Below are 26,546 nucleotides of genomic sequence, written 5' to 3' on the forward strand. Positions count from 1 at the left end.
GACGGGGAGTGGGCTTCGGTAAGAACGGGTTCCTAATAGATACCAGGAAGTGTGGGTTAGTTCAGCAGACGTTCAAACCAAGTGACTGCAGATGATAAAACACAGGGAAGAAAAGTGGTGAAGCATGGAGAATTTTCAGGCCACGGCGCGCACTGGGGGACACGAACGGGGCAAACGGGAGACGGAGCTGGTGGTGCGAACAATTGGCCCACCCGGCCGACACCGTTCACGTGAGCGCGAACTTGAAATGCCATCCAAGTTCCCGCCGTCTGTTTCCCCAAGCTTGCGCGCGCAGGCCCTCGCGCTCTGCGGGTGCAGGTCCTGAACCGGCTTGGTCCAGTTTTCCAGCCGTGAGCACTCCCATTACCTGGGTTCCCAACTTCTCAGTAAGCCCACAATTATCTCCAACCAATAGCTCAAGTAGTGGCAGTGCTGTGCACTCAACGGGTAGCGTCCCCTCACCTAGTTGCACAAACGCCGTTTTTTTTCACAGGTGGATTTCTGAACCCTTTACCTAACTACACAACATCCCTACAAGGCATTCACCGTCTTAAACGTACTGCCAATATTATAGGTAAATGACCCAGACACCCACTAAAGTGCCAGGCGCTCCGGCACCTGATGTTCCCCGGCACCGGCACTCGCTAGTAACTTCTCCCTGAGCGATGGCGCCCCTGCACACAACATTGCCGCAAACCAATATATGCAGTTATGTACCCGACTTCCATGACAAAAGCTTTTATATAGAAACATCCACTCCCCCCAGCTTTTTCCACACTTGGCCATCATGGAACCCACCCAAACAAAAGAAAACAAAACGGGACCCACCTACCTTTCCAGTAACGATGATACCCTTGCCGTCAGCTTCGACCTGAAAACAGGCCACTCATCAGCCGATTCTTCGATGAGCCGTTGGCAAAGTTTTAAATACTCGTTCCAGAGAGCTGAGCCGGGTGACGTGCCTCCCCCCAAACCTATCTCCAAAAGGCACCTTAACTTGATGGCCCTAAGTACCGGGTTGGGTACGGGGTTGTTGGTAGCGTCTGGGGAGAAGTTGCGAAATGCGGGCCCGTTGTTCCTATTAGTGGCATACGCCATCGTTGGGTATTTGATGCTCATTCCCACCATCTACTCGGCCGGAGAGTTGTCGGTGGCCTACAGTAACCTCCAGGGGGGATTTCAGAGCTACTACTCGAAGTTCATTGATGACAGTGCTGCGTTCGCGTTGGGCTGGAACTATATGATCCAATGGATGTCGGTGGTATCATTGGAGTTGGTGACGGCGTCGATGACCGTCAAGTACTGGACTGACATCAACTCGGACGTGTTTGTGGCGATCTTTTTGACGGTGGTGATTTTGATCAATTTGGCAGGTGCCAAGGGCTACGCGGAGGCCGAATTCATCATGAACTCAACCAAATTGGTGATGTTGACCGGGTTTATTATCTTTGGGTTGGTGGTAGACTTGGGTGGAACCTCCCACGGATTTGTCGGTGGCAAGTACTGGCGTCACCCCGGTGCTTACACCAATTTCAAGGGTTTATGCTCGGTGTTTGTGGCATCTGCGTTCTCCTTGGGAGGAACCGAGTTTATTTCCTTGAGTATCGCCGACCAGGCCAACCCCCGTAAGGCCATGTCGTCCGCGTGTCGGTTGGTATTCTTCCGTATCACCGTGTTCTTCTTGGGGTCCTTGGTATTTGTGGGGTTGTTGGTACCATACACTTCTGACCAGTTGATGGGCTCGGGTGGAGCTCAAACCAACGCATCGCCATTTGTGATTGCGGCACAAACATACACCCACGTCTTATCGCACGTCATCAACTCGGTTATTCTTGTCAGCGTCACCAGCGTGGCCACTAGTGCCATGTACTCATCACCTCGGTTGTTGTTGTCGTTGGCTAAACAGGGATTGGCCCCAAAATATTTTGACTACGTCGACAAGGCCGGCCGCCCGTTCCGCGGCTGGGTGGTGACTGTCATTGCATCATTCTTCTCATTCATCGCCACCTACTCCGACCAAGACGCCGTGTTCACCTGGTTGTTGTCGATCAGTGCCTTGTCGTTTGTGTTTGTATGGCCGGCTATTTGCGTGTGCCAGATCAGATTCAGAAAGGCCTTGAAGCTCCAGGGCATTTCTCTCAGTTCGTTGGGGTACGTTTCGCCCACCGGTGTGATTGGCTCGTACTCTTCCATTGTCATTAATGCACTTATCTTGGTGGCCCAGTTCTGGGTGGCCTTGTTCCCCATTGGTGGAGATGGCAAGCCCGATGTCAACGCGTTTTTCCAAAACTATTTGGGTGTCGTGTTCATGGTGGTGTTCTACTTTGGCCATAAGATCTGGACTTGGAACTGGCAGTTTTTGATCCCCTTGGACCAAATCGACATCAACGCTGACAGAACCATCTACGACGAAGAGATCATGGAGTTGGAGCGCAACGAAGAAAAGGAACGGTTCCGCCACTCCCCCTGGTACAAGAAGGCGGTGATGTGGATGTTCTCTCTTTAGAAATGACATACGAATACACATACATCAATAAAGGGTGCTCATCGAAGCTTCCGTATTCGGAGTGGTTGCCGCGTTTTCGCAGCCTCTGCAAATCACCGCGTCGCCCGATAACTCCAGGACAAAGTTACACAAAACGCCAAGAAACCCCCGGAAATATCGAGGGGCCCGCTTTATAAAGCGGTCCATCCCTCCCATTTGCTTAATCACAAAAGATACGTCATGCCAGCAAAACTTGGACAACAAGAAATCTTGCCGTTGAAGAACGATGTGGGCGCTCTTGCCAACAGAATCAATACTGAAACTCGAGGATTACATGATAAAATCGACAAACAGGTTACCTTGAAATTGGCCATTGCCTACCGAGACCCCAAGATTTACAGGCAAGGATTACAACTGTTTTATCATGTTTTCCAGTCTATTGAAAGATCCATAAACAGAGAGCTTGCTAAGAGCAATGACGACGACATGACACGCTTATTAAGGTCAGTGTGGAAGCCAGTGATGGCCAGAACTGAAAATGCTGAGAAGGACTTACTCTTCTACTATGACAACACTAGAGAAAAATTTGAAACTCCCATTATGCCCGAACAAATCAAGTTTTCCAACCACATCGAGCAAGCCACCAAACAAAAGCCATACTTGTTATTGGCATACATGCACGTTATGTACTTGGCGTTATTTGCTGGGGGTAGAATTATGAGGTCGTCAATTTCTAAGGCCACCGGGCTTTTTCCTCACGTGCCGGGACACAGTTACGATGAAATCGTCAAAATGGGCACAAATTTTTACACATTCAACGTGGAAGATGAGGACTTCTTGAGGATTATTTTCAAGAGAGACTATGAGCTTTTCACCAGAAACACCTTGACAGAAGAACAAAAGCAGGATATTGTGGAAGAAGCCAAGTACATTTTTGCCCAAAACAGTGTGTGTGTTTCTGAATTAGAAAAGCACAACTTGACAAAAATTCAACAGAAGTGGTCATATATTGCCATCACCAAGGGTTATTATGTACTTATGGGGGTGTTGTGTTTGACGGTGTTGTATTACGTGAGACGTATCTTATTGCACATAGTGTTTTAAATAAATGATTGGGATTGGGTTCTAAATAATATAATACAAGGCTAATTTTCGTCGGAGTCACTGGAGTCACCTGACTCGCCTTCTGATTCTTCGCTACTCTCATCACTCTGGCTGCCCTCAAACTCATTGGTCACTCCGGTGGGGTGGTCTTCCACCCAGCTGCTGATCCACTGGGAAATTCTATCCACATTATCTAATTTCTCCTCCTCCAAGTTCGACGTCAACACAACCACTATTTCGGGGTTGTACGACTCTTGTGCTTCCTGAAGAATCACTTCCATGATCTCCGCATCCAAGTTTTCTTGAATCTTATTATCTTTATAGCCTCTGGCAACCATTCTATCGTACAAATGGGAATTGTCAGTTCTCAATACCACCACCAAGTCAACCAACCGCTCGGGAAATATGTCACACACGTGCCAGTCAATTATCACCGCTCCACTCTCCAACTCGGGCTCCAACGAATCTAATAGCTCATCCTCCTTCACCACTGAAGTGTCGAGGGTCTCATCATAACTTTCAATCAAACCACGCAGTTTGGCCAAATCGCTGATAGAGTAGTGTTTGTAGGGCTTACCAAGACGCGTCTGGAGTGCCTCGGCATGCGAGGTCTTGCCACATCCTGGCGTACCAGTGATTATTATGTTGGGGAGCTGCCTGCGAGACATGAGGATTTGATTTTTTGCGATGAGCGAGGCTGCTAAATGTGTACTAAATAGGTGTAGAAACCGGTAACTGTATGGACCAGGTGTGTGTTGTCAAATTGGTTCTGGTGAGTACTAGCTGTGGTATTATGCCATCTGTGGAGAGTATGAGTTCCTCTATTTGAGGTTCCTTCGCACACACATCCCAGTTCCCTCCACTATCACCGTCACTGGCCCAAGTGCGAAACACATTCAAAATTTGTCCAACACATTTTAAACCACTAATGCTTCCACCAGGACTAACGGCGAATACCCCGCCCTCGTCTAGCGCGATATCTAACGGCAATGGCAACGGCTCAGTGGTCCTAGACAATGACATGGCCAAGTACGGCTTACAAGGCGTGGCTTCATTGGTGAAAATGGATAACCCTGAGAAGACGACCTTTTCCATAGGACAAGATTTGAACCTATTGGGATTGGACTTGGGTTCCAACTCGCAAATCTTGAAGAACTTGGCATCTCCTTGGTCGGAAACCTCGCGGTCTGAGGTCGAACCTTACTTCACATTACCCGAATCCATCCAACCTCAAAATATCATTCCTGCTCCCGGACCTTGTGATTCCAAGATTCAATCGTTTTCTGATGAAACATTATTCTACATTTTCTACATGAAACCAAGAGACACGCTCCAAGAGTACGCTGCCAGGGAATTGGTGGCTCGGAATTGGAGATACCACAAGGAAATTCAGGTGTGGTTAACAAAAGATAGTAATGTGGAGCCGGTGTTGATCAGTCAGGATGTGGAAAAGGGTGTTTACATCTTTTTCGATCCACACAACTGGGAAAAGATTAAAAAGGAGTTTGTATTGCACTATTCATCAGTCCAAGCATAAGGCTCTTTTAGTAATGACTCTATTCTTTATGATATGTAACTTTATCAACTTTGACCTCTTCCCCTAGATAAGTATAAATATATAATGTGCAAGTTGAGGTGTGGGTTTCCAAGAGACAAAAGGATGGGATGTTGGATGTTTGGTGTGCGACCTGGGCAATATCTTCGGCGGTGAAGTCGGGATCACTGTCTTTTTGGATCTGGCCTGATTTTGTTGATGCTGGTTCTTCATATTCCTTTTCTTCTTTTTCTTCCGATTCGTTGGTTTCTTTGGGTTCGTTCGTTTCTGTGGTTTTTCCTTCTTCCGTTTCCTTTTCTTCCTCGACGAGCTTCTCCTCTCCCTTTTCTTCTCCCTCATCCTCCTCATCCTCATCCTCCTCGTCCTCTTCATCATTGGGCCAATCAAACCCAAACGCTCCCGTGGCACTTCCAGGATTTATGAAAAACTTCCCATCAAGAATATACGCTTCCACCTTATGGGTGCCGCCCCAGATCAATATGTCCACATCTAACTCCCTGGCCAATGCCAGCAAACTCAACGGATCATTTTTAGGAATTACCAGGTATCCATTAGTGAACCCAATCCTCAAATTGTCATGTATTGTAATCTTATAGTTGGGGACATCACTGACTTCATCTGACCCAGTAAGCTGGTTCAATTGTTGGGACAAAATATTCGTGTCGTCAAACTCCCCCCTCACAAGGTGGAAAGAAGGCGATAAGTTGTGTAAGAATTGAAGGGTCTCCAACGAACTGGTGACGTTCCCCAAACATAACACCTGTGAAATCTTATTATTGGAAGGAATCGATTGGGGGTTTGGTGCCAATAGTTTACGGAACTTGGCGGGTATTTCGATCGCCCTGTCCGGGATATACAAATCACCAATAGCTAATGTGAGCATCACTATTGCTGATTCAATTGGTGTAACAAGAGTGTTATCGGAAAATGCGAAGTGCTGGAAATCGTCGTTGATAATACAGAGAACACAAAATACCTATACCTAATGGTCCGAGGTGATTTTCTGGAGCACTTGCGGGTAGTTCTGGAAAATCTCATCGAACCTTTGTCTATTGGTCATCTGGAACACCTCAGGGTCCTTGGCCAATGCCACAAAAAATGTAGATACCCCGGACTCGATCACCACCAAGGCCACCCGAGTGATTTGACCTGAAATCAAAAATGAAAACGCCACCACCGGCGCATAGTAGGTGCCACTCGAGTTATACTCCGGCGCCGTATACTTCAAATAGAGATATGATAACAACGCCACCACGTACCCCACGAATAAAGCATATAAATTCAATGAGGTGCCAATGAAACAATCATTGATCAACGCATCCATGCCCTTGAATCTCAATAAGTCAAACGTGTCTTTGGCCGACTTGATGTACGACTTGCCGTACAACGCCACGTAGCAATAGGCATATTGGTTGAAGTACTTGACGGCCCATTCCACAAATCCAATGATAAAGTCCAACACCAAAAACGCACATCCAGCACAGTTGTTTCCACTACCAAAAGCGTCCAGTTTCAAGATCTGGACCCCAGCCCGGATCAACTGGATCACCGAAACAATCAACGATCCAAAGCAAATGGAGCCAAAACAGTAAGTGAGAGCCCTCTTCAACGCACCAAGCGCTGGAAACCGTGGTGCACCTCGGTCTGACCCTGCCAAGTAGTACCATGTTCCGTAAACCCCGGCAATCACCACATGAATGATGTTTCTGATCACTTCGGAAATATAGTATCCTGCGAAAAATACAAACACCAATATCCCTATCAACTTGGCTTGGGAGCAGCTCCCGCCTCCGACAGAACAGCCTTCGTTTTGAGAGTTGGGGTCGAACTTGACATAACATCCCACAATTACCACCGAAAACAACACACTAAATGACGAACTAACTATAATTCCAATAAAAGATGTCACCAACGTAGAAGGGTATCGTTTCATCACATCGATGGTGATGGTCAAGACAGTGGCACTAAAGGGAATCCTACTACGAGCACTCCAGTAACAAAAGGCAGAGATACACGTGAAAACCAAAAACACAATGGCTGCAGAATAGTATTTGACTGCAAAATAGTAGATGGCAGTAGCCAATCCCAACACCACGTTCAAAATAAGTCCACTGATAATGAACACCCTGGGTGCCATTCGTGCGTATACGATGATGAGTGTTGACAACACAAGCGACAACGCTATGATAAATGCAAACAAAATAATTGTGTTCGTGTTCAACGAGAATTTGTTACCAGAGTTGTAGATGGATGTTCCTTGAAAGTCAAACGTTTCCCTTAATGCGTTCAAGGTGATGCCTCCAACTCCAATAAACCCTGCAACCACCAAGAGGAAGAATATGGTAAAGGGCCAGTCATTGAACCGAGGCTTGGTGACTTTGAATGCCTCATCGAAATTCTGGTTACTTTCAGGCTTCTCATCATAGTTGTTTTCGTAGTCGTAGTTATTCTGTGTCTGATCCTGGTTGTATCCCTGTTGCTGAGGATACCCTTGTTGTTGAACAGGAACCGTGGTTGGGTAATTTGGCGGATTATAGTTTTCGTTGTTGTAACTCATCTTTGGGTAAGTATAAGTTGACAGGAACAATTTTAGTGATGTGAAATTTGGTGCGGCTGGATTGCTAATTACATTGTTTTACAAACACAAAGTTATCAGACGGTGCCAAAGATGTTTGTGTGTTAAGCAAGATATGCGCTTGTTAATTGAGTTTTGGAAGACTTAAAGACAGCGGAGTGGGGACTTCTGGGTTGATTTTGGGTGCTTTAGGGTTCTTTGGGATCTGGTGGCTTAGGAGGGTTAAGGCCTAAGCCACCGCAAAATGCTGAAAATGCTGGGAATCTTCTACGCACCTGACGAAGGCTTGGAATGGGCCATATGCATGTGATATACTGTATTAAATGTTTGTACTAACGATTCAATGGTAGTTGGCCATTGGCAGTGCATGAATAGGGCTAGTGTATTAGTAATAGAATTGCAAAAAGAATACTTAGCGTTGAACTGTCAATTGAGACTGATGCTTTATAACCCAATTCCTTTTACAGAAAGACTGGTCGGGATAGCCCAGTCACTGGACCTGTTGTGGTATCTACGCTCTCCTTGTCGGGCGCATCACTATCAACCTTCTTAACCCTTCAATATACTCACTGAAACTAAATCAATTTGCAACCATTTGTAATTTTCGCAAAACGCACCAGCACAAAAACCCGAGGGCCATCAAAACAATTTAATCAGTGCAGACACCTAACACTATCTGCAACCATGCAAGATCTAAAACTGCCAGAAGTTCTGACCCAATAACTTCATCAAATGTACGTCGGTTTCGGTAAACTACCCGGGGAAAACTCTATACTGCTCCGATGTAGTGTAACGGCTAGCACGGTTGTCTTTCACACAGCAGACCCGGGTTCGACTCCCGGCATCGGAATTTTTTTTTTGTGTCAACTCCACTTATTTTTTGCCCTATCATTGCATAACCCCACACTTTGTGCCACCAATGACGAACCCAATTGAGAAATTCCCAAGATAAAGACCCTATGTTCTCCTATTTACAACCACGGAGTTGGGCCCGATTTGAAGCCTGGATCCTGGTTGGTTAATGTAAGGTTACCCCGTATGACAACGGGGTTTCAGATGCCAATTGTGACGCATTTGTGTGGGGATGCTCAAGTTCATACCATGAGGTGTTCTCCACCACTGGCAACCTTTCATCACAATAGAATTGAAAAATTACCTGACAACCGTAAGGGTGGAGTGCATCAAGGATTTTGTGTAGGTTTGTGGGTTGCGCGATGTATAAAAACCTCTGCGAATCCCCTTAGGTAGTCAGCTTTAATTGAACAATGTCATTGAGAAGTTTGGGATTAAACTCGACATTTTCACGGATCTTCAACATGACCAAACCTGCGACGGGGGTCAAGACCGCCGACACTATCTTGGATTTCAAGCATAATCCTCAGCTTCTGTTGGAGAACATCATGACCAGAAGCGATCAAGAGATTGGAGGTTACTCAACTGCTCACTTCGCGTACAATAACCAAATGAAGTGCGGTCACTTCAGTGGCTACTTGAACTTGGACTTACCCAAGGATAGCCCCGACATCACTCGGTCAGGATATGCGATGTTCAGGACCAAGGATCAAAAGGAAAGTTGGCTCAGTGGTAATAGCTACTGGGACTGGAGCCAATATCATGCATTGGTATTGAGAGTCAATGGTGATAAGAGAAAGTACTTGGTAAACATCCAGGCCAACACTCCGCTTGTGACGGACTTGTTTCAGCATCGGTTGTTTTTGAACACTCCAGGTAGCTGGGAAACAGTGGTGATACCTCTCGATGACTTTGTTATGACGAACTGGGGAGTTATCCAGGATGGGTGTGAGATCAATAAGCTGGAGGTCAAAACCATTGGCATTGGTCTTTTGGACAAGCAGTACGGGCCATTTAATTTGAACATTGATTGGGTAAAAGTGATGACCGATGAAGAATTGGTCAACTATTCTAGAGACTCGCTCGCCAACAAAAAGAGAATTGATACCAATGAAAATGATATTAAGGAGTTGAACTCATCAGCTTTGCACTCCAACAAGTTTGAGGATCCCAAGGGAACCGTGTTTTAACTTGGACAGTGGTTTGTTTTTAGTTAATTTAAGGTGTTTGGGGAAAATATATTCAGTAGAGATGATTCGGTGTAGCGTATTGGTGGTTTCCACACTTGAAAAGTCTTGAAAAGTCCGAGTTCCATTTTCAAAGTAATAGTGACCATTTTTCAGACTTTGACGATCGGCGTACTCCACTCTCCTCTCTTGCAGCCATAGATGTTATCTTCTCCACCCAGGGCGCGCGCCCTAGCCCCTAGTGGGGAAGCGCCTGTGACCGCGAGGGAATTTTGGCCATGTCCACACTGGTAGCTGCTTTAAAGATGCGACTAGTGAAAAAAAAACTTCTTCAACTACTACTATAATCAATTAACAAAATGGCAAGAGGCCCGTATGTTTAAATACTATTTAAACTGACGTGAACTATTTCATGAGCACCTTAAACCCAAATGCCCGAGTCGTGATTTCACGGCTTGGTGAGCGTTTGGTACACCAGCATCACTCTGTGGTTGCTTGGACTAGGGAGCCTTGTCATGATTGATTGATTAGAGTAGGAGAGATTCCATCACCAATTTCTTTATTTGGACGCTTCCTTTGTCTCTCTAGTCGAATAAAGAAACGGAGTGTTTCCTACTCTAATTTGGTCAAAGTTCACCCAGTTAACACCAGAGTAAATTACTAACCCTCGTCTAGAAAGAAACACTTGAAAAGATTAGCCGCCCCATCCCACTGGATGTTGGACAAATTGTCTGGAACCTACGCTCCAAGACCATCTGCCGGACCCCACAAGTTGAGAGAATCGTTACCTTTGGTTGTGTTTTTAAGAAACAGATTGAAGTATGCCTTAAATGGTAGAGAAACCAAGGCCATCTTGATGCAACAACACGTCAAGGTCGACGGTAAGGTTAGAACTGACGCCACCTTCCCAGCTGGGTTCATGGATGTCATTTCTTTGGAAGCCACCAACGAAAACTTCAGATTGATCTATGACACCAAGGGTAGATTTGCTGTTCACAGAATCACCAACGAAGAAGCATCTTACAAGTTGGGTAAGGTTAAGAAGGTCCAATTGGGTAAGAGAGGTATTCCATACGCCGTCACCCACGACGGTAGAACCATCAGATACCCAGACCCAGCCATCAAGGCCAACGATACCGTTAAGATCGACTTGGAAACCGGAAAAATCACCGACTTCATCAAGTTTGACACCGGCAGATTGGTCATGGTTACTGGTGGTCGTAACTTGGGTAGAGTGGGTGTAATTGTCCACAGAGAAAGACATGAAGGAGGATTCGACTTGGTTCACATCAAGGATTCTTTGGAAAACACTTTCGTCACCAGATTGTCCAACGTCTTTGTCATTGGTACCGAGGCCGGTAAGCCATACGTATCTTTGCCAAAGGGTAAGGGTATCAAGTTGTCTATTTCTGAAGAAAGAGACAGAAGAAGAGCCCAGAGCGGATTGTAAGTTAATGACTGTATATTTAATATCAATGAAATTCAGAAGCGTGCGAAAAGTCTGTAGTAATTCCATGACAAGCAGATACAGAGTTGAGTATTCATTAAAGAGCCATCGAAGAGATGAGTTCATTGAGTGGATTAAGGCCCTCTTAGCGGTGCCGTTCGTGTTACACTCAGACGTTGAGAACTTTTTCCACGGCAGCTCGTTCGGAGATGTCCAAGATTATGAGGAGTTTATGAAATCCAAAGAGTTTGAGATTTCGAAGGAATGCCAGAAACGGTACTACGAGGTGTTTGAAGACGTGGAGCTGTTGATAACCAATACAATCGAGCTTGGCAATCGGTCTCAAGCCAATGGACCCGTACCCCGTCTACGTAAATTGGTTCCTTCAGTAGGTACTTTCTTCACACCCCTTCCCTTACCTCGAGCGTTTTTGGCTGAAGACAGAAGAAGAGGTATAAGTAGGAGACGATTTGTCAGCCCCAGTTTCAATGATATCAGGAACGTGTTGAACACGGCACAGATAATGGCATTGGCCGATATCTATAAAGACGATACCATCAAACATTTGAAGTTGATCACTTTTGATGGGGATGTTACTTTATACGATGATGGGAAGTCGTTGATGAAAGATGACCCGGTGGTGGCTCGGCTCATCGAACTACTTCATGCGGGCTTCTTCATTGGCGTGGTGACGGCTGCTGGATATCCTGGACAACAGGGATCAAGTCAGTACTATTCGAGACTCAAAGGGTTGGTAGATGCCATGAACGAATCCACCTTGTCGATTCAGCAGCGTCAGAACCTCTTGGTAATGGGAGGAGAATCCAACTACTTGTTTCGATACTCCCATGAGCTTCAAACCTTCAGGTTTATCGATGGTGAAGACTGGTTCTTACCATTGATGCTTAACTGGAACAAAGACCATATTGAGTACATGATGGAGAATATCCATCGACACATGATCAACATCCGGAAAAAGTTTAGTTTGGATGACGAGTCCAAGACCTCGATTGTTCGAAAGGAACGTTCCATTGGTATTATTCCCGTCAATGGGTTCAAAATTTTGAGAGAGCATTTGGAAGAAATCTCTCTTTCGTGCTCTGGAAAGTTAACAGAGCTTTTACTCGAGTTGGCCTCAGACATAAAGGTGTGTGCTTTTAATGGGGGTTCTGATGTCTGGGTAGATATTGGAGATAAAGCATTGGGAGTGGAATCTCTTCAAAGCTATCTCTGTAGAGATGAGTGGTTGGATGTGTGTCCTATTTTGAAGAGTGAGACTTTGCATGTGGGGGACCAGTTTGCCAGTTTAGGGGCCAATGACTTCAAGGCTCGGTTGAGTGCTTGTACAGCTTGGATAGCCAGTCCGCAAGAGACGGTGGATATTTTGGATGACTTGCTCGCGTATTTAAAGAGTTAGCAGTGTTAGTGAAGTGGGTCATACAGAGATGCTGGAATTAGAGTAGTTGGTGAAGTACGTCATACAGACACCTTTGGTGGTGATAATTTAGTAATTATTGTATATTTAATACCTAATACTCTCTCAAGATCTGGTTCAACTCATCTCTCTGCAAACAGTTTTCCAATTTGAAAGAAGCTGCCAATTCGTCTAACTCGTCGAAATCCAACCCCACAAACAATTCGGCAAACTCGTGTTGAGCATACTGAGAAAACAACATATCCTTGCTGACCCGGTAAAGGTAGTCATTGATGGTCCACTGATGAGGGTAAATAGCCTTGTGGTGTTTTTCAGGAATATTCTTCTTCATGTGTGCTTCTAAATCCGCATACAATTTGGCAAACTCGGGGTCAATATTATTTCCCCATCTGTCCAAACCCAACTTCTTCTTCTTCAAGAAGAACTCTCCAAACAATTGATACCACTTGGACTTGGGAGAAACGTATGTAAGGCCCTGATAGCCAATATCCTTATAAACCCAAATGGACCAGCTGATAGGAGACCCATCCCCAGAGGGATCTCCCGTCTTGTAGACAGCCAATTGATCCTTCAAAACATTGTATCTCGCCTTGTTAATGGTGTGAGGGTCTTTATCCCCTCTGACTTCACTGGCGTAGACGGGACCAAATTCTCCATTCCACACAGGGACATTCCGAGACTTCATGAACTCAATCTTACGCTCATATTGCAGCTTGATCTTAGTCTTTTGCTCACTTGTACCTTGATACTCGGTTCCTTCCAAGTTGGGGAATCCGAACGTAGTGTAGTCGTGAATGGCGTAAACAGCATTTTTCAAGGGCTCATCGGGGAATTGTCTAAAGTCCATCGCATAGGTATTTCCATCCAAGAACAAAAGGTGGTTAGGGTCGACAGCCCTGATGGCTTTGTCAACTCTTTCGTAAAATTTGATCAACTTGGAGTGGTCCGACACCGCGGGCTCGTTCAAGGGGTTGTAACCTGCCACCCATTTGTTGTCCTTATAGTATTCTGCGATTTTTCCCCACAAATTGACCATCGCGTCTTGGAACACCTTGAATTCCCAGAACATGGCAAAGTGAATTTTGGAGTCTGCGTGCCAATCCTGGTTCTGTCCACCTGGGGTGGCATGTAAATCCAAAATGGTATAGATTCCGTGTTTGGCACAGGTGTCGACGATCTTGTCCATTCTTTCAAACCCTTTTTGCTTCACTTCAAACAAGTCACCTTCATCATCTAAGAAATGCCGATAGTTAAAAGGAATTCTCAAGCAATTGAAGCCCAAGTTTTTGAAGAGAATGGCATCCGACTCGGTCCAGAAGTAGTCGTAGAATTTGTCGAAGAAAAAGTCAAACTTTTCCTGGCCAATCTTACTTTTGATGACTTGTTTATGTTCCGTCTCATGACCAGGATATCCGGTAATAAAATTCTCCATGTTCATATGACCTCCGGTGGCTGATCCTTTGAGGACAACCGGGTGGTCGTTCTCATCGACGATTTTAGTGCCTTTAACTTTTAAGAATCCTGCCATTTGTGTTTTGCAGCTAAATGCGAGCAGGAGATCTAGGGAATATTTATAGTTTCCCGCAATTTTTATAGGAAAGATAGAATGCCCAGAAACCCCACCATTCGCTTTAAATATCGTGAACTAAACTTGGTTCGAAATCTTAGCAATTATGGAGAAAAGATCGGAATAAAGTAGCTGGGTCAATTGATTTGGCAATTGAAGTGAAGTCGGACAAGATCATAAGCCTTATGACTTGAAAGCTTGAAACTCTAGACCCTGACATGATTCAGGAGGTAAACACGGAAGTGGAGCATTACCCCCAATACAGATGGGGAGCCGAATATTTCAAATGGAGAGATCGTGGGGGCATCGGGTGCAGATCTTTCCGAGGTGGGAACATTCCACGTCGACCCCAGGCACCCCCACAATTTTTAGCCCGCGCCCGCACACCAGGGTGTTAACGGAACTCTTACCTTTTTGGGATGTACCTGAATTTGCCGCCGTCTACACAGGATCACTCTCAGTCGACCACTTGGGGTAGGGTTGGGGCTGATGGACCGTGCTGCAGCAGCTGGTCTCAAGCGGTGCCGAGAGAGACGTATATTTCCCCATACACCCACCGAAGCATGGATCCATCTAGCCAAGTGATTGAATGTGTTCCAGTTATCTCAGATGATCATTATCATCCATGATGGTTTCTTCCACCCAATTGCAATGAACAGCATCGACTGGAAGTACTGTATTGTATACTGCTATGTGAAACTAGTGGAATTGGTGGTGTATTCTTTACGTTCCCTGAAACAGGTGGAAGGTCTTCGGAAGCTACTTGACCAAGATCACAACGTCATTCTCCAACTTTCCCATCACAAGCCAGTCAACCCAGCACGAGGAAAATCCAAGCGTTTAAGCTTTTCTATGTTAATAATGTTTATATTTTAGAATCAAATGATTCCACCGTACACTATGGGTCGCAAGTAGCTTCTATAATTTTAAATGGATATGAATTTAAATGGATATGGTTTTCACTTAGACATTGGCCTCCTTAGAATGGTTCAAGTCTTGCAATTCAATCGAGCTGCCTTCTTCTTGCACCAAAGTGGGCTGAGTTTGTGTGGAGTCTAGCATGTTATCGAAAAATGTGGTACGTAACTCTTTCCATCGGGTAGAGTAGGTAGACAACGTGACCAACACCACGGCACTGAGGATCTGTAAACACCACCACAAGGTGGATGTGGGAAATTTACCGGTGTAAAGCCATACCACTATAAGATTTATTATGTGTACTGTCAACGCAAAGTCCCATGCCAACTTGGATCTGCCCACAATTATGGTAACAAACAAGACACATAACAATGAATCAAACAACCACATGGCAAAGAGAATCAATCCCATGGCATTTTCCAGGGAAATCAACTCCCACAGGAAAATGAAGTCCAATTTGAAATCATAGCCATTAAGTGAACTTATAAGATAGAATATGATGAATGCAGTCAAGTAATAAAATGATTGGAGTAGGACGATTTGGAACAATAGCTTAGTGGGACTAGTTGTATCGGTACTACTGGCAAACAATCTGGTGTATCCGTTCAGAAACATTATCTAATTGACAGATCACTTGTTTATGCTTACAAGAATGACTGTTTGTGAGACTGTTTATTGTCGCGCTAATTATTTATTTGTGCCTATTTTTCATCTTCTCTTCTTATTAGACTTTTTGACATCCTTATTCATACGATCAGCCTTAGTCTTTTTGTAAGGTCTGGATATGTCTTTCCTCTCCTCAATGACCTTTCTTTTATTATGGTTGACCTTCTTGCCGTGTTTAGTCAACTGGTGCATCGCACTGGTGGGATTCTTCTCTTCCAGTGATTGAAACCAGGTTCTTCTAGGTCTGGATTGAATTTCACTCTTGTGCTTTAATATATTGCTGGCTTTATTCAATTCCATTTCAGCCTGTATGATTTCTTTGGCCAGTTTCTCTTCCTCCTTAACTTCTTCGATGATATCCTCCTTACTCTCGATGATCTTGTTTAACTCTTCAACCTGTTTCCAGTCAGCAGATCTGGAAATTGCCTTTCCATTACCAGGATTCTCGGTGATTGCCTTGATCGAGTTCTTGACAATCGACCGATCTTGCGAGCTTTCTCCAACAAACGTTATGGAGATACCATCTCTACCTGCTCTGGCAGTTCTACCAACTCTATGAAGATAAATCTCGTAAGACTTGGGCATGTCAAAGTTTATCACAAGTTCAATCTTAGGAATATCCAACCCTCTGGCTGCCAAATCGGTACAGATTAATATAGGGACCACCAAGTTCTTGAAATTGGAAACATTTTCCAATCTCTGCTCTTGCGTTAACGATCCATGCAATTCTGAAACCTTCAATCCCAACAAACCCAATACAATTCTCAAGTTATGAGCAGTTTCCTTTCTGGCAACAAACACCACAATTCTGCTCATGGAAATCTTACTCAAGTCTCTCAATATTTGATAAAGAAGTGCTGGTTTAAGATGCTCTCTCTTTCTTATTCTTATGAACTCTTGCACCAAGTTATTCGAAGCAGCTTTGGGTGGATCAATCATGATTCTTATGGGTTTCTGCAACGACAATTGGATCAAGTCTTGGATCTTGGTGTTCATGGTGGCAGAGAACAACAAGGTTTGTCTCTTATGTTTTGGAATCAACGATAAAATCTCAGTTAATTCGGCTTGGAAACCCTCTTCCAACATTCTATCGGCTTCGTCAATAACTAAGATTTCCAAAGAATCGATAGAAAAGGATGGTGAGTTTCTGATATGGTCAATTAATCTACCGGGGGTGGCAATGACCACATCGGGTCTCGACTTCAATTGCTGTTCTTGTTGTCTCAAGTTCAAACCACCAACTGCTAACCCAAACGATATACTTGGGATGAAATGGGCAATTTTCTTACCTACATCACCAACTTGAATAGACAATTCTCTGGTAGGAGTTATAACTATGACTCTTGTAGAAGCCACCTTGCTGGGCTTATATAATAATCTTTCTATGATTGGAATCATGTATGCGGCGGTCTTTCCGGACCCCGTCACAGCACCAGCAACAATATCTTTTCCCATTAAAGCAAGAGGAATAGAAGCAGACTGAATAGGAGATGGCTTTACGTATCCCAACTGAGCTAGTCCTTTCAAAACCGGTCTAGACAACTGTAAAGACAGAAACTTATCATGAGTTGGTCCTTTCTCTGTTTTACTTCCGTTCTCGTAGAAAGCGGACATAGCTTCTTCTGTGTCTTTTTCTTCTTCTTCGACATCGGAGCCCGTGTCTTTCATTTCTACCTCTTCGGGTTGTTCTTGGAGTTCTGGACTTTCTTCTTCATCATCTTCGTAATTAGAGTTCTCTTCTTCTTCTTCCTCGGCTCCCATTCCGAACCCATCTAAAGCCAACTCGTCATCTTCTTCCTCCAAAGCACTGTTAGCTTCTTGGGCATCATATCCGACTATGTCATCTTCTTCTTCCTCTTCGTCTTCCTCTTCTTCATCGATTCCAACTAAGTTTGTCAAACCACCTTTCTGCTTTAAGATTTTATCCAAGTCAACATTTTTCTTCACCTCCACGTCGTCGCTCTTCTCCAAATCGAAGTCCCAACCGGTGAACTTAGTACTTGTGTCATCATCGAAGCCAAAGTTAAAGTTTGGGTTCAAATCGTTGTCATCTTCGTTATCTTTAGATTCCTCATCGCTTGATGATTCTTCTAAATCAGGCACATTGTCTTCCAGCTCACTGTCAATGGTACCTACAAAATCGACAGATTTAGCAGGAATGGTTTTGGTAGGTTTAGTGGGTTTGGTTTTGGCCGCTCCCTTACGCTGACTAGTGTTCTTCTGTTTCACCATTTCTCTCAAACCACTTGACCTATAATTTTTTTCTGTTATAGTGCGATGGGATGCTCTTCTCAATTTTTTCTCGCGGATTAAGTAATAAATAATCTATACAGCATAATAGTACTTATCAGTAGCGACGGTTGTTAACTCATTGATGTCGTAATAATCTTCGTCATCTGATGACAGACCACTTGTTTCCCTAAAAGTGACTTGGTTGACCAGTTTGACGTCTTCCAAATTCATTAATTGGGTGTTTCTTCTTATATCCACCAAAGCATCTAACTGCTTTTCAGTGTCACTGGACAATTGTCCGGGCTTGATTATTCCCTTTAACATCTTCAAACCATCTAACCACACATACTTGTTGACTTGTGTATCAGTGTAGAAGCTCAACAATTTCTTGTTGTTGGCCCCTATCAAGGTAATTTTCTCATACGAAATGGTACCTTTGACAGAGATCAACATACTATGTTTCTTCTTATCTTCTTCTCCCACATGATCACCAACTTTCTGAGATCTTAGGTCGGTGATGTCCGTCAACTTGATCAGCTGCTGCTCCATTTCTTCAAAAGAAGGTTTTTGAAGAGACTTTTCAGTGAACTCTTTGTAGTATAAATATTGTCTGTTTGGAGACAAGAGAATGAAATAGTATTTAGCAGCCATAACAGAACCGTTTGCTGCCTTCTTTGGCGAAGATGAATACGAGTTCTTCATCAAACTCTCACCATGCAGGTCGGTGAATACCCAAGAGCCCTTCAATAGCTGAATAACTCTTTGTTCACACACAAATTCCATAACTTCAAAAGCCAACTGCTTATTGAATTCTGTGAATCTTGCATCCCACACATCGGAAAATGAACCCTTTATACGGTCAATCTGGTGTCTTCTAAGTTCGACGTTAGTCTCATTCAAGGTCAAGTCAAGACATTCCTCAATCGTCTTGGTACTCAAATGATTGGTTAAGTTCTCCTCAATGAGATAAACATTGTCCTTTATCAATCCCATAATTCTGCTAACATCCTCGTCGTTGGTCAATTGGGCCTTCGTCTCTTGCCATAAGGTGAGACACGAGTTCATGGTGTAGTACATCATTAATTCCCAACTCAAGATATTATCGTATATCCGGGGGTACTTTTCCTTATGGCTAAACACATCGATCCACAAGTATGTTGCCTTCTCTATAAATAAGTACATTGGAAATGTTCTGTTGTGATCACTCATCATCAATTCCTCATGAAACTTTTTCTTGAAGGTCATATTTGGATCTTTCAAGAAGATTTTCAAGTCCATTGCCAATAAGATTGTAGCATTATCGACGATGAATTTTCGAGGGTTCTCGGTGAAACCAGCCTTGATATACTCTTCTGGTTTAGCAGGCGTCCCAAACTCGTTCAAGCTGATTTCCAAGTAGAGAAATAAATTATTCAACATAATTTGGTGGGACTTTATCGACAAGTCGAACTTGGTGTCATTTAAGTAGTCGTTCAACTTGGCGTAGCTTATCTTCAAGTTGGAGATGGCGTCCAAAATTGACTTGTCGTCGGTATCAATCAAGTTACCAATGGTACTGAATAAAGTGACATGCTTCAATCTTCCTGCTAAAGTAATAATCCCACTATACTGAAACTTCAAAGCTTTGAGAATCAAGTCATTGACCAACTTGATGGTGTTATAGGTTATTTTGCTGTCGTGGAGGTACAACTTCTGGGTCATGATATCTATCACATCGAGGTATTCTATCAACGTCTCGTACAATGGCAAGTACTTATCGATGGAGTCGTCCTTCAGTTGAAAAATCGATCCTGATATCAACACCACTGCTATCTTCAAAATTGCCTTGTATGTCTCGGTGGACATGTTGGAGCTGACGATGGAGAACAAGGTTGTGAAGAGAGTGTGGTCAAGCACTTTAGTAAACTCGTTGGAAGCTTCACCACTCACGATACAATCCATGAGTTTGGCCAACACCACTATCAGGTTGACTTTTTCCTGCTTATCTTTGCCTAAAATATTCGACTTGAGCACATTGGCATAGTTCAAGATGGTGGGGGTATCGAGCTTCGATTTGGAGATATTATTTTTACTCAAGATCTCATTGAGTTTGTGATTGATTGATCTTGAAGATTCTGCCATGGTTGCAGGTTATAAAATAGGCTTTAATGTATGGCTCTATTATCAATTGAATATTTACTTACACGTCCAGACGTATACAATTGCCAGCCTTTGGTTCCAAGCTTTAGGTGAAAACAATGTGGTTGTAGGAAAGAAAAAATAACGTGCACCAAGAATGTTCGTCAAATGGTGAGGTTTCCAAATCAATTTTTACTCAAAATGGGTAATTAGTTCTACTAAATTTTGGTTGGAAACGAGCAATTTGGGTTTATATAACGAAGAATTTTTTAATTTCATCGATAAACTAATTCCACCCAAATGTTAGTACCTTGGCGTCATATTAATATATGCACTCGGTTGCCTTGCACACCGGGACTTGTAATGCAGATCAAGCACAGAAACCTTATTTAACTTCAGTATTTTTTCAGCATCCTCGCTCCTATAATTGAAGAAACTTGTAATTTTCACAATTTTCACAATTTTCACCTTTCCACAATGTTTAAATTAGTTCAACAATGTAGTAACTGAAGGACATCCTATAAGTAGAGACGTTCAGAATTGTAGCCAATGTCACACCCACAGCATACTTCTAAGTACCCTTGAATAACATTTGTAGGCGAGTATAAGCGAGCGGAGGCCGTTGGCAAGCAGCAAGCGCGCACGACCCGCCATAGATCTGAGGATTTTTTCAGAGGGTAATTCGAAGCTAGTTGTACAAATATACTAGGTGAAAAAGACCCAATCACGGCCAATTCAACCTTTTGACACCTTTAAATATTCCAAGACTGCCATCATGAGTCAACCGTTTAGCTTTAATTCCAACTTTGATAGCTTCAAGGATAAATCTAAAGATTCAGGCTCCTACCCCAATACCACTACTAGCAGTGTGAATAATCACGATTATGACTCTTCCAACCACGATTCCAACTACAGCCCGCGGTCATCGGTTGTTTACTTACCAGGGATCCAAGATGAAGAACACTCGCTGCCTCCCGAGCTGCCTCACCGAGGAACTGATCAGGAAGGAGTGGATTCTAATTATAAGGGATTTCACAATAATCGGAAGTCAGGAAATATAATCCCTCCTTTACAGCAGCCAATAAAGCCCCGGTTTCGGAAAAAGGGAAGCTCGTTGCTTGGAAAGCTCATATATTCCACCCGTAAAGACTCGGATACTTCTGCCCATTCCAACCATTCCAACCATTCTTCGGTATCAGCTCCTGTTCCACTTATACCAGTACCAGTACCAGCTCCAGCACCTGCCAGTGAGAACTATAACTACACAGAGCGTACTTCCGACTCTAGAAATCCTTCAGTCAGCTCGAGCAATACTTCTGCAAATGCAAATACAAATGCAAACCCAAACACAAGGAAAAGTGTCAGCTCCACCAACTCTTCCGGCTCAGGTGGAAAATTCAAATTCCGGCTTTCTTCCATAACTTTTGATCATAATACACCTACCAGCACGTTGAGGGCACAAAGAGGATCCACCACTTCATTCTCCAAAACACGGAACAGTAGTGGTGATTCCAACAGCTCTGGCAAGTCTTACACCAAAGAAGATGGTGCTGCGAAAAGACATAATACTGGATTCGACATCGATATAAACTTGAGTGATCTCAATGGAGTGTTGAAGACACCTCCAGCCTCCGGGGAAGGTACGGACTACTTGAAGCCAGTCCATTCCACCACCGCCATTTCTCCACTAAGAAGGTCACAGTCTGCGTTTGCAATGCCCTCGCGGGTTGAAAGTGGAGTAGGAGGTAGTTGGAAAGCACCAGACAGTTGGGATGTCCGGGCATTCACGTTTGATTCCCCCAAAGAGATAAATGAAGAAAACTCAGACTCAGATTCTGACTCAAATTCAAACTCTATAACCATATCTCCCACTACGGCCAAGGTGCAAGAAGACAAAGATCTTTCGAAAACAATTCTGAATGAAAACCAGAACAACGCTGGAAGAGGAACAAATAACTGGAACTCTGCCTTTTCATTACAGAAGTCGAATGGGAAGCTCCATGATGACAAGCCGGTGAAACAGACCCAATTGCCCGTGTTATATGGGTCCAAAAACACTTTACATGTTGTTCCCACCAGTGGAAAAGCTAAATCTAACAACTCTATTATCAGAGTTTTCCGTGAGGATAACACATTTGCAACCATTTTGAACTCGCTCGATACCACGACCACCGAGCTTTTGATGAGTGTCCAGAAGAAGTTTTTTCTTGACTCTACTCAAAATTACCGTTTATCCGTTCATATTGGTAACTATGTGAAGATCTTAGAACCTTTTGAATTACCCTTGAAAATTCAAATGGGTTTACTTCTATTGAGTGGATACACTGAAGCTGATAACCTTCGAATGATTGGAAGTGAAGATCTTTCTTATGTCTGTAAGTTTGTCGTTGATGTGGTGTATTTGAGAAATTTGACTCACGAGGAAGAAGTATCTTTGTCTAAAGACTACGTAAATGTGGATATCTCTGGATTGGACTTGAAAACCATTCCTATCATCTTCCATCAACACACATATGAAATCGAATCTTTGAATGTTGCTGATAATCCAGGTATTCATATACCTTTGGACTTCCTTCAGTCTTGTGGCTATTTAAGCAGTTTGACTTTCTCTCGTAACGGTTGCTCAGACTTCCCTGTTAACATATTTGAAGCCAAGTCATTGAAGTATCTTGACTTGGAAAAGAACTTTTTGGATGAAATCCCTCCTAAAATCAGCCACTTAAGGGCCTTAAAGCATTTGAAATTGAACCTGAATCAATTAAATTCCTTACCAAAGTCCTTTTCGAAATTGGAAAACTTGGAGACTTTGAATTTATCTTCAAACTACTTCAATTCATATCCCACCCCGGTCAGCGATTTGGTGAACTTACGAGACTTGGATTTAAGTTATAATGATTTATCTTATCTCCCCAAGTCACTCAGCAACTTAAAGAAATTGGTTAAGTTGAACCTTTGTACCAATAAATTGAGCAAAGAGCTCCCTGCATTTTTTGGAGAGTTATCTTCTTTGAAGAGATTGGATATCAGGTACAACTATATCTCTAACATTGATGTATTGGGGTCCTTACCAAATTTAGAAGCAGTTTATGCTTCTAAAAACAATATTTCCAGATTCAGTGATAAGATGGAGAGCTTCCGTTTGTTAAACTTTGATAGAAATCCAATTACAAGCTTGAAGTTTAATAATGTGTTATCAAGGTTGACAGTTTTAGACTTGTCCAAAGCTAAGTTGACTATGATTCCTCCTGACTTCTTCAACAAAATTTCAAATATAGAAAAGTTGGTTTTAGATAAGAATCATTTGGTGGAATTGCCAGATAACTTGGGTAATTTGCTCAAGTTGTCCTATTTTTCTGCATTTGGAAATAACATTCAATCTTTACCAGCTACAATTGGAAATTTGCATTCTTTACAATACGTTGACTTGCATTCTAACAACTTACAGACTTTACCAGACGAGATATGGAACTTGAAGGTTTTAACTGCTTTGAACGTGAGCTCAAATCTCTTGAGTTCGTTTCCCAAACCTCCTTTGTCTCTTGCAAAGAGGATCTCGTCTTCTGTAAACTTGCAAGGAATTGAACGGCCAAAGAAGGAGATGAAGACAATCACTGAAGGTGGTACAGATAATTTTACGACTAAGGATCTAAACTCTTCAAGCATGGATAATTCAAGCTCAAGTTCTTCTATTGTCGCCCAGGCTAGTTCTTTGATCGATAGTTTGGTTGTATTGGCGTTGGCCGACAACCGATTGAATGATGACTGTTTCAATTCTTTGAGTTTCTTGACACAATTAAAGAGTTTGAATTTGTCTTATAACGACATTTTGGAGATCCCAGATGGTGCCCTCAGGAGAATGCTGAAGTTAACTGACTTATACCTATCTGGTAACGAGTTATCGGCATTACCGGGTGACGATTTTGAAGGCATAAAGTCTTTAAGATTGCTTTTCTTGAACCACAATAAGTTAGTATCTTTGCCAGCTGAGTTGAGTAAGTTGAAAAACTTGCAATCTTTGGATGTTGGTTCTAATCAGTTGAAGTATAATATCAGCAATTGGCCATACGATTGGAGTTGGCATTGGAATGATAAGTTGAAGTACTTGAACTTCTCCGGAAATAAGAGATTTGAAATCAAGCAAAGTCATGTTAAGAATCCTGAAACTGGTGAATACTTTGATAGTTTGTTGGTGTTGAAAAACTTGAAGGTGTTAGGTTTGATCGATGTCACTTTGACCACAACAGCTGTTCCCGACCAAAATACTGAAATGAGAGTCAGGACCACTGCATCTGAGTTGGATAATGTTGGCTATGGTGTGTCTGATATTATGGGGGCCAGAGATTATGTTTCATCTAGGGATCTTTTTATTCAAAAGTATAGAGGAAACGAAAACGAAGCCTTATTTGCCAGTTTTGATGGAAAGGGAGGGCCGACAAGCCACGGACATCGTATTTCATCTATTTGTAAAAGTTTAATTGGTCGTCACTTATCAGAAGAGTTGGATAAGATTAAGTCAGATGAAGAGATTCCAGATGCTATGAGAAGAACATTTTTATTATTGAACAAAGAGATCAATGGAATTTTGGCGGCCAAAAAATCTGGAAATTCTTTGGCTACAGCTCAGGTCAGGAAAGATTTGGCCGATCTTACCTTGGCTGAAGATGGCTCTGCTGGTTGTAGTGTAACCGTCATATACATCAAAGACAAGAAATTGTATACTGCCAACATTGGTGACACCGAAGCTTTATTGTCCAGAGACAATGGTGACCATGTCATGTTAACCACCAAACACGACCCCACAAATCGTACTGAATTTGAACGGATAAGAGCTTCGGGTGGATATGTTTCAGGTGATGGTACTTTGGATGGTGATTTGTATATTTCCAGAGGAGCTGGTTTTTTCAGCTACTTGCCCCATTTACACTCAGGTCCTGATATTAAGCAGTTGGAGATTGCCAATGGTGATGATATGATTGTTTTGGCCACAAAGGTGTTTTGGGATTACATTTCGTATGAGTTGGCAGTTGATATTATCCGATCTGAAAAGGAAGATCCGATGTTAGCTGCTCAAAAACTTAGAGATTTTGCCCTTTCATACGGAGCTACTGATAAGATGGCCGTTATGGTTATAAGCTTGGGAGATCAAAAACATCTCAAACAGAAGTATGGTTCCAATGGGTTGTACAACAATCTTGGACGGGAAAACGAGCTTTTCTCCAACAAGAAAAGAAGAGATAGAGCACAAGGTCCTGGTGATGCTGCGTTGAGAATGTTAGACGATGAAATTGAACCTCCAGTTGGCGAGTTAGCAATGGTGTTCACTGATATCAAGAATTCAACGTTATTATGGGACACTTACCCTGTTGCGATGAGATCTGCCATCAAAATTCATAACTCCATTATGAGAAGACAATTGAGGATCATAGGAGGTTACGAAGTGAAGACCGAAGGGGATGCTTTCATAGTGTCTTTCCCTTCCCCAACCTCTGCGTTGTTATGGTGTTTTAATGTTCAGCAACAACTATTGACTGCCGATTGGCCTGTTGAAATCTTGGAAACCGATCAATGTTTTGAAGTCACTGACAATTCCGGAAATATTATCTACAGAGGTTTGTCTGTTAGAATGGGGATCCATTGGGGATCTCCAGTGTGTGAACTAGATGTTGTGACCCGAAGAATGGACTACTTTGGCCCTATTGTGAACAGAACCTCTAGAATTAGTGCTTTAGCTGATGGTGGTCAGATTTGTATCAGTTCGGACTTTTTGGATGAGATTAATACCTTGTTCGATTTACATAAAAATATTGTCGATAAGAAGATCACAATTAATGAGGGATACCAAGGAAATATGGTAGCCGGAGAAATTATCGAAAAGGAAATTAAACAATTATATGAGATCGGGTTTGTTTACTATGATATCGGAGAAAGGAAGTTGAAGGGATTGGAAGCTCCTGAGCATATTACTTTGGTGTATCCCAAGAAATTGCAGATTCGGTTTGAAAGTTTCCAGAAACAAACATCTGCTGTTGCTGATACTTCAAGATTATTTGGTGCCATTCCTATCGAAAGCATTTATGGATTGAGAACCATTTCTTTGAGACTCGAGAGAATTATATTGGGTCTCAATGGTACTCATTTCATGAACGAGTTCCAGGAGAATTCGTCTAATCAATTATTTGACAAATCCAGCTCTTTATTTGGAGATAACGAAATGCTTGGATTGTTAAACCATGTGGTTGTAAGAATCGAAAATTGTGTGGGGATATTACATACGAGACAACAATTGAGTGCATTAGATGGCAGTTTCAACTTCAAGAAGTCTGCTACCGCCAACTCAGTGATGTCTGAATTATCCCAAATCATTCTGGAATTCAAGCAATTAACTGGAAAGTAAAATACTATATA

The 26,546-nt window shown here is 43.0% G+C and overlaps 12 protein-coding genes and 1 non-coding gene across 13 annotated transcripts; 7 read left to right on the forward strand and 6 right to left on the reverse strand. All coding sequences in view use genetic code 12, as the record gives it.

Annotated features, from left to right (window-relative positions):
* Nucleotides 1-787: 787 nt before the first annotated feature.
* GNP1 (amino acid transporter) lies at nucleotides 788-2,506 on the forward strand (the record flags this gene model as incomplete). Its single annotated transcript, XM_006687637.2, has 1 exon — nucleotides 788-2,506. One exon carries the CDS (start codon nucleotides 788-790, stop codon nucleotides 2,504-2,506), a length of 1,719 nt encoding a protein of 572 aa, XP_006687700.1.
* A 219-nt stretch (nucleotides 2,507-2,725) lies between these two features.
* HMX1 (heme oxygenase) lies at nucleotides 2,726-3,589 on the forward strand (the record flags this gene model as incomplete). Its single annotated transcript, XM_006688660.1, has 1 exon — nucleotides 2,726-3,589. One exon carries the CDS (start codon nucleotides 2,726-2,728, stop codon nucleotides 3,587-3,589), a length of 864 nt encoding a protein of 287 aa, XP_006688723.1.
* Nucleotides 3,590-3,630: 41 nt separating this feature from the next.
* On the reverse strand, nucleotides 3,631-4,257 carry FAP7 (factor activating pos9; the record flags this gene model as incomplete). Its single annotated transcript, XM_006687639.1, has 1 exon — nucleotides 3,631-4,257. One exon carries the CDS (start codon nucleotides 4,255-4,257, stop codon nucleotides 3,631-3,633), a length of 627 nt encoding a protein of 208 aa, XP_006687702.1.
* Nucleotides 4,258-4,517: 260 nt separating this feature from the next.
* On the forward strand, nucleotides 4,518-5,126 carry CDC36 (transcriptional regulator; the record flags this gene model as incomplete). Its single annotated transcript, XM_006687640.2, has 1 exon — nucleotides 4,518-5,126. One exon carries the CDS (start codon nucleotides 4,518-4,520, stop codon nucleotides 5,124-5,126), a length of 609 nt encoding a protein of 202 aa, XP_006687703.1.
* A 19-nt stretch (nucleotides 5,127-5,145) lies between these two features.
* Nucleotides 5,146-6,027, reverse strand: vps29 (Vacuolar protein sorting-associated protein 29; the record flags this gene model as incomplete). Its single annotated transcript, XM_066157415.1, has 1 exon — nucleotides 5,146-6,027. One exon carries the CDS (start codon nucleotides 6,025-6,027, stop codon nucleotides 5,146-5,148), a length of 882 nt encoding a protein of 293 aa, XP_066013512.1.
* Nucleotides 6,028-6,126: 99 nt separating this feature from the next.
* On the reverse strand, nucleotides 6,127-7,701 carry PNS1 (pH nine-sensitive protein 1; the record flags this gene model as incomplete). The annotated part of the gene is made up of 1 exon (XM_066157416.1): nucleotides 6,127-7,701. One exon carries the CDS (start codon nucleotides 7,699-7,701, stop codon nucleotides 6,127-6,129), a length of 1,575 nt encoding a protein of 524 aa, XP_066013513.1.
* Nucleotides 7,702-8,497: 796 nt separating this feature from the next.
* Nucleotides 8,498-8,569, forward strand: PSN45_000213. Its single transcript has one exon. It is a non-coding gene; the product is annotated as a tRNA-Glu (tRNA).
* A 415-nt stretch (nucleotides 8,570-8,984) lies between these two features.
* On the forward strand, nucleotides 8,985-11,208 carry PSN45_000214 (uncharacterized protein; the record flags this gene model as incomplete). Its single annotated transcript, XM_066157417.1, has 2 exons — nucleotides 8,985-9,754; nucleotides 10,434-11,208. 2 exons carry the CDS (start codon nucleotides 8,985-8,987, stop codon nucleotides 11,206-11,208), a joined length of 1,545 nt encoding a protein of 514 aa, XP_066013514.1.
* A 64-nt stretch (nucleotides 11,209-11,272) lies between these two features.
* ISN1 (IMP 5'-nucleotidase) lies at nucleotides 11,273-12,622 on the forward strand (the record flags this gene model as incomplete). Its single annotated transcript, XM_006687644.2, has 1 exon — nucleotides 11,273-12,622. One exon carries the CDS (start codon nucleotides 11,273-11,275, stop codon nucleotides 12,620-12,622), a length of 1,350 nt encoding a protein of 449 aa, XP_006687707.1.
* A 112-nt stretch (nucleotides 12,623-12,734) lies between these two features.
* On the reverse strand, nucleotides 12,735-14,168 carry EGC2_2 (endo-1,4-beta-glucanase; the record flags this gene model as incomplete). The annotated part of the gene is made up of 1 exon (XM_006688664.1): nucleotides 12,735-14,168. The coding sequence occupies one exon, from the start codon at nucleotides 14,166-14,168 to the stop codon at nucleotides 12,735-12,737; it is 1,434 nt and encodes a 477-aa protein (XP_006688727.1).
* A 1,002-nt stretch (nucleotides 14,169-15,170) lies between these two features.
* DRS1 (nucleolar DEAD-box protein required for synthesis of 60S ribosomal subunit) lies at nucleotides 15,171-18,023 on the reverse strand (the record flags this gene model as incomplete). Its single annotated transcript, XM_066157418.1, has 3 exons — nucleotides 15,171-15,606; nucleotides 15,774-15,793; nucleotides 15,864-18,023. The coding sequence occupies 3 exons, from the start codon at nucleotides 18,021-18,023 to the stop codon at nucleotides 15,171-15,173; spliced, it is 2,616 nt and encodes an 871-aa protein (XP_066013515.1).
* Nucleotides 18,024-18,116: 93 nt separating this feature from the next.
* LMO1 (Protein with similarity to mammalian ELMO) lies at nucleotides 18,117-20,144 on the reverse strand (the record flags this gene model as incomplete). The annotated part of the gene is made up of 1 exon (XM_066157419.1): nucleotides 18,117-20,144. The coding sequence occupies one exon, from the start codon at nucleotides 20,142-20,144 to the stop codon at nucleotides 18,117-18,119; it is 2,028 nt and encodes a 675-aa protein (XP_066013516.1).
* Nucleotides 20,145-20,916: 772 nt separating this feature from the next.
* On the forward strand, nucleotides 20,917-26,535 carry CYR1_1 (cysteinyl-tRNA synthetase; the record flags this gene model as incomplete). Its single annotated transcript, XM_066157420.1, has 1 exon — nucleotides 20,917-26,535. The coding sequence occupies one exon, from the start codon at nucleotides 20,917-20,919 to the stop codon at nucleotides 26,533-26,535; it is 5,619 nt and encodes a 1,872-aa protein (XP_066013517.1).
* Nucleotides 26,536-26,546: the final 11 nt, after the last annotated feature.

This window comes from Yamadazyma tenuis, chromosome 1 (genome assembly GCF_029203305.1).
Source record: "Yamadazyma tenuis chromosome 1, complete sequence".
Classification (NCBI taxonomy): domain Eukaryota; kingdom Fungi; phylum Ascomycota; class Pichiomycetes; order Serinales; family Debaryomycetaceae; genus Yamadazyma; species Yamadazyma tenuis.